We start from the raw sequence: 6379 nt of genomic DNA, 5'->3' as shown, positions 1-6379 counted from the left end.
CTGGTACTATATGTCGATGATATACTACTCATTGGTAATGACGTGGGTAAGTTATCTGAGGTTAAGGTCTGGCTGGCAAAGCAATTCGATATGAAGGATCTAGGAGAAGCCGCGTACATTCTGGGGATCCAAATCTTTCGAGATAGGAAAAACCGGACCCTGTCGCTCTCTCAAGCATCTTATATTGATAAGATAATGGATCGCTTCTCGACGCAAGACTCCAAGAAGGGTCAAACACCCTTTAGGCATGGAGTTTCACTCTCTAAGGACCAGTCTCCCAAGACTGCACAAGAGATTGAAGACATGAGGAAGATTCCTTACGCCTCTGCCGTAAGAAGCCTCATGTATGCTATGCTTTGCACTAGACCTGATATATGTTTCGCCGTTGGCGTAGTTAGCCGTTTCCAATCCAACCCTGGACCCGAGCACTGGATTGCTGTTAAGCATGTTCTTAAGTATCTTCGAAGAACTAGGAACTTAATGCTTACATACTCAGGAACAAAGCATGAGGTGATATACATTGCATTTCAGCAATCTTGTACATGAATTCCATATCTATGAGATCTTCACAAAGTTACTCATGACATCTTCATAACTTAGTACTTCACCAATAGGTCATGTTAAGAATCACATAGTGAATCGGAACTCTGACTTTCTCAAATGAGAATATGTAAGCTAGGAAATGGCATGTCTCATTTCAGGATTGAGGTAAGCATGATGCAATTCATACGTAGTGACTTCGAGACATAAGAGGTTAAATGGTTTGTTCTTATCTTGTCTCTAGAAGTGCACTGTTCAATTCAGAACCTTCGGAAGATACCTAGAAGAACTATAGAGTCTCCAACTTTCAATGTCTTATAACCAGACATCATAGATTCTCCTAACTATCGTACTGAGATCAATAGTCCTTTGATCCTTAGATTGCGAATATATTGTTTTAAGCAAACCATGATGAGTTTATTCATGAAAATCTATATATGTCTCTTCGTGTGTTGTTAGGTTTGTTTATGGACTAAAGACTGAGGTTTTATCATAAAGCTTCAAACAAGGAAGAATGAATGAACGTTTCTACTTTTATAAATAAGCAATTACAAGCAAGAGTCTTCGTGAGACTTTATTACATCAAATGTACATAAGTAAGGACTACAACTCTTCTTGTCGGCACCATTGATAACACGATGTCCATAGACCATATCATGAATGGGTATGGAGCCGAGATAGAGGACAATTCTTCTGCGGGTCTTTTTATGTTTGGTGCATGGCATTGGCATTAGTCGCAACAGCGCAAATGTGCCTCGCAATCTGCCAACATGATCGACCATAAGTAGTCTTGTCTGTTTATTTTGATGGCGAGTGCTCTTCCACCTGCGTGGCATTCGCATTCTCCCTCGTGTACGTCTTCTAGAATTTGTTTTGACTCATCCGTTCCAATGCATTTAAGATATGGTCCTGAGAAGCTTCTTTTGAACATGTTTCCATCTATCACGCAGAATCTTGCACTTTTTAGTACGAGTTTTTTGCCATTTTGTCGGACGGGACCGTGCCAGTTGTGATGTAATGTATGATTTCATCTCTCCAATCCCCCCTTCTATAGTCATGACTGCGGTAACAGTGATGGCTATGGAAGGTTGTTTGATTGGTTCGACTGGGATGATCCCTTTAAGGTCCGGATCCGAAGTGGACACCAAAGCGGCCAGTGCATCTGCCGAGGTGTTCTCACCCCTAGGGATTCATGTTAGAGAGAACTTTTTGAATTGTGCCGTAAGGTCTTTTACGACCTTCAAATAGGTTTCCATTCGTTCGTCTCGGGTTTCATATTCACCGGTTTATTGATTTGCTACAAGCTGAGAGTCGCAAAAAGCTTATACTTGTTTTGCTCTGACGGCTGTAACCTATCTTAGTCCGGCTATTAGTGCTTCGTACTCGGTTTTGTTGTTGGATGCAATGAATTCGAGTCTGAATGATTGTTCGATGATTTCGCCGTGGGGGGATGTAAGGTGTATTGTTGTCAATGGTGCCCACAAGAAGAGTAGTAGTGTCTATTTATGTACATTTGATGTCATATAGTCTTACGAAGACTCTTGCTTGTAATTGCCTATCTATTCATTAATAAAGTTGAAACGTTCATTCATTCTTTCTTTGTTTGAAGCTTTATGATAAAACCTTAGTCTTTTAGTCCATAAACAAACTTAACAACTTACGAAGAGACAAATGTAGATTTGCATGAACAAACTCTTCCTAGTTTGCTTAAAACGATATATTCGCAATCTAAGGGTCAAAGGACTATTGACCTCAGTATGATTGTTAGAAGAATCTATGATGTCTGGTTATGAGGCATTGAGAGTTGGAGACTCTATAGTTCTTCTAGGTATCTTCTGAAGGTACTGAATTGACCAGTGCACTTCTAGAGACAATATAAGAACAAACCATTTAACCTCTTATGTCTCGAAGTCACTATGTATGAATTGCATCATGCTTACCTTAATCCTGAAATGAGACATGCCATTTCATACCTTAGTATTCTCATTTGAGAAAGTCAAAGTTCGGACTCACTATGTGATTCCGAACAAGGCCTATTGGTGAAGTACTAAGTTGTGAGTCTGTCATGAGTAACTTTGTGAAGTTCTCATAGATATGGAATTCATGTACAAGATTGCTGAAATGCAATGTATGTCACCTCATGCTTTGTTCCTTGGAGTGTGAATAAATGAACTGGCCAGTGTCCAAATTGAGTCCTGACTCTTTTGGATGAAACAATGTGACTTGTTAGCTCCTCGTCAATACATTGTTTCTAACTTATTCACAAGCGACAAAGGAGTTGAGGAAATAACAGCTAGAAGGGTAAAATGGTAATTTAGTAAATCCCGACTAGCTGATGACATTCATGAAGGGTAAACATAGATAATATTCAGTGGATCCGCTCATTATAATTAGGTGAATTCTTGAGTAGAAAATAAATTCATTTGAACCGAGAGATTTTCAGTGTCAGCTCTTTAGTGGAGTCAGTTGGCATTAAGCTAAACTTGGAAAAGGTTTGTGAACTTTTGAGTCCAAGTGTTTAGCTCAAGCTTTGTTCATTTGGGTCCATGAGGTCACTGTCACGAATCACATCGATAGGAATAGTTAAACTGGAAGCTAAGTCAAAACAAGAACGAAAATAGTTAAAAGGGTATTTTTGTCTTTTGAGACAAAGGATGAAATGAATGTCAATAAATTTTTTGACAAGTTCATTTGATGACTTAATGTCACTCGGCCATAACTTGATTATTGGGCCTCGTGAATTAATTTCATTTCATAAGAATTTTATTGAAAATTCTTAATGGGCCTTTTTCATGTTGTCATGAACAAGTGGAAAAGCTTCTAGAAGGCCTTTCTAGATAAGTTATAGGTGCCCAAATACCCAAGAAACAAGAGAGAATATTTTGTGCATAAATGTATGAAGATACTTGCCAAAAGAAAAAGAGGAAACAAATTTCCTCTAAGGGAAATAAGAGGTAGGCGCCCAACACAAGTAAGATGCAAGGCAAGGAACAAAAAAGGAAACAAATCCAAGGCTTAATGAAGCCCACCTTGGCCGAGTGCATCATAGAGGAAAAGAGGAAATTGGCTCATGAATATGTGATATTCTATAGAAGAGGAAACTACCTTATTGAAGGTAAGACCTCTCCTATAAATAGGAGCCTCATTCTTCTCATTTTTCTCATTCCACATAAGTTAGAGATTGAGAGCTTCTCTCTCTAGAACTTGTGGTTGCCGCCCCTCTTCTCTCTCTCTCTAGTTTATTTTCGATTTTTCTTGCTTTGGCACCTAGGTCCTCACTCGACCTAGTGTTTAGCTCTGCGACTTCGAGACTCGTTCTTAAGTCGTAGTGTTTAAAAGTGCCCACTCACTGATTCCTTCTTTTCGAGTGATTTAGTGATAGAAACTTTCGTGGTTGCTCGAGGTGCCGAGGAAAGAAAGAGAGACGTGCTGCGAGGGGAGACGAGCGTTGCAAACTTTCTAAGAGCTTCTCAAAGATCAAGCTTCAAGAAAGGTTAGTAAACTTCTTAGCTCATATTAGTTTTTAATTACATGTACTTGCACTTGTCTAGGTTAGTAAAAACTGTTTTTACTTGTAAAAGAAATTTTTTAAAATTCCGCCGCTTACCGAAGTGTTAATTATTTTCTCAAACCCTAGATCGATTCCAACATGTATTCCTACTCCTGCCCCTTGTTTTGACGATGCGCCATCCACTTTTAGTGTCCAGGTGCCCTCGACTTCGGTCACGGCGGGGTCTTCTCTTGGGATTTCGACAAGGAAGTCTGCTAAAACCTGGGATTTAGCGCATGTCCTAATTCGATACTCGATGGCGTATGCGCTCAGTTCTACGGCCCATTTGGTTAATCTTCCTGACTGATTAGGGCTGGGTAGGAAACTTCTCAGTGGTTGGGTCATCATCACTATTATGGAATGGGATTGGAAGTACGACCGGAGCTTTCGTACAGCGGAAACAGTGGCTAAAGCCAATTTTTCCATAGTAGGATATCGAGTTTCTGCATCGACTAACGACTTACTCACATAGAATATGGGTCGTTGGTCCTCTTGCTCTTCCCCGACGAGCACTCCATTAACTGTCGCTAGGAAACGGCGACGTATAGGTAGATTGGCTCTCCTGCCACGGGCTTTGCTAGGACTGGGGGTGTCGACAGATACTCTTTTAGTTCTTTAAATGCTTCTTCACATTTCTCGTCCCATTTGAGGAGTCGGTAGAATGAGAGACATTTGTCCGTGGATCGAGAGATGAATAGATTGTGGGCAGCGATTCGGCCTGTCAACCTTTGCACCTCGCATCAGTTACGAGGTGAGGGCATCTCTCGTAAGGCATGTAACTTGTCCGGGTTGGCTTCAATTCCTCGTTGGGTGACTAAGTACCCGATGAATTTTCAGGAGGATACTCCGAATGAACATTTTGTGGGGTTTAGTTTCATTTGATATTTATTTAATACCTAGAAACATTCCGCCTGATGTCCTACGTGATCGTTTTCCCTTAAGGATTTTACGAGCATATCATCGATATACACATCCATTGTTTTTCCTATTTTTTCTTTGAACATTTCGTTGACTAACCTTTAATAGGTGGCGTCAACGTTTTGTAGTCTAAATGGCATGACCTTGTAGCAATACGTGCTTCGGTCTGTTATGAATGCCGTTTTTTGTTGATCGCCTGGATGCATTATGATTTGGTTATATCCTGAGAATGCATCCATAAATGAGAGTATCTTATGTCCCGCGGTTGCCTCGACCAGATGGTTAATATGCGGAAGGGGAAGCTGCCTTTAGGGCAGGCTTTGTTCAGGTCCGTGAATTCAATGCATACCATCCATTTTCATTATTTTTTCTTTACGGACGGTGTTTGCTAACCAATTCGGATATTTAACTCCGCGGATTGAATCAGCTTTGAGGAGGCTTTCAACTTCGTTGTTGACCGTTGATGCTCTGTCGGGACCGAGCTTGCGTCTCTTTTCTTTTACTGGTTTGAAACTAGGATCAACGTTAAATTGGTGAGATGTAAGGTCGATGCTAATCCCTGGCATATCTTCCATCGTCCAGGCAAAGGTAGATTTTTTCGTTTCAAGAAACAAATCATCTCTCGCCATGTACTTCCTTTGAGTTCGGCTTCGATCCTCACGCACTTGGAGGGATCGAGGCCGTCGAGCTACACTTGCACTGTCATCTCAGTACTTGATGAGTCTGACTCATCTAATTTAGAGCTTGCTTTTTTAGCTTGCTCTACATTCATTAATTGTATTGTTTCTCCTTGGCCTTTTAAACATTTTACTTGTGGCTAGTGAGATAGCAGCTACGGGAGGTTTCCTGGTTTCCTCTTATCTCTCATATTCCTCCAGGTGTGGGAAATCGAATACATTGATGAAAGATTGAGGGACCGGCCCTCATCCTATGTATCCATGGTCGTCCCAAGATCATGTTGTAGGGGGAGAGACATTTCAGAACCTGGAATTCAACTATCTTGTTTACTCCGTTTCTCTTTACGGACAACTTAATGGTCCCTAGTGATGGAGTAATCGATCCATTGAAACCAGTTAATTGGGTCTGTTCCCTTTCAGACTCTTCAATCCCTATCCTTGTGAGGGTGTCCTTGAAGATGAGATCTACAGAGCTTCCACCATCGATCAGGACTCGGGCGACCTCGCAGTTAGACACGTTGATCGTTATCACGAGTGTGTCGTCATGCGGGTCTGTTGCCCCTGAGGCCTCTTTTTCCGAGAACGAGATTTGAATATCCTGTTCTGCTCTGATCTTGGTTGTCTTATTCTTCAACTGGCCCTGATGAGCTTTAATCGAATTGACTGAGCTGTTGCAAAATTTTGAACCGCCCAT

At 41.1% G+C, this 6379-nt stretch overlaps 1 protein-coding gene across 1 annotated transcript; it reads right to left on the bottom strand.

Moving 5' to 3' along the window:
• Positions 1-5872: 5872 nt before the first annotated feature.
• LOC149408173 (uncharacterized) lies at positions 5873-6379 on the bottom strand. Its single transcript, XM_089624262.1, has one exon. It carries the CDS (start codon positions 6377-6379, stop codon positions 5873-5875), a length of 507 nt encoding a protein of 168 aa, XP_089480388.1.

The sequence above is a fragment of the Urtica dioica genome, chromosome 1 (genome assembly GCF_054948205.1).
Source record: "Urtica dioica subsp. dioica isolate 48M chromosome 1, U.dioica_male_clone48M_v1_H2, whole genome shotgun sequence".
In the NCBI taxonomy this organism is placed as follows: Eukaryota; Viridiplantae; Streptophyta; class Magnoliopsida; order Rosales; family Urticaceae; genus Urtica; species Urtica dioica.
The sequence above is the reverse complement of the archived record's forward strand: the minus strand, read 5'-3'. Positions and strand labels throughout refer to the sequence as shown.

What these genes read in the sequence shown, in the direction of transcription:
- LOC149408173 (XM_089624262.1), bottom strand. Translation starts at nt 6,379, where the DNA reads ATGGGCGGTTCAAAATTTTGCAACAGCTCAGTCAATTCGATTAAAGCT.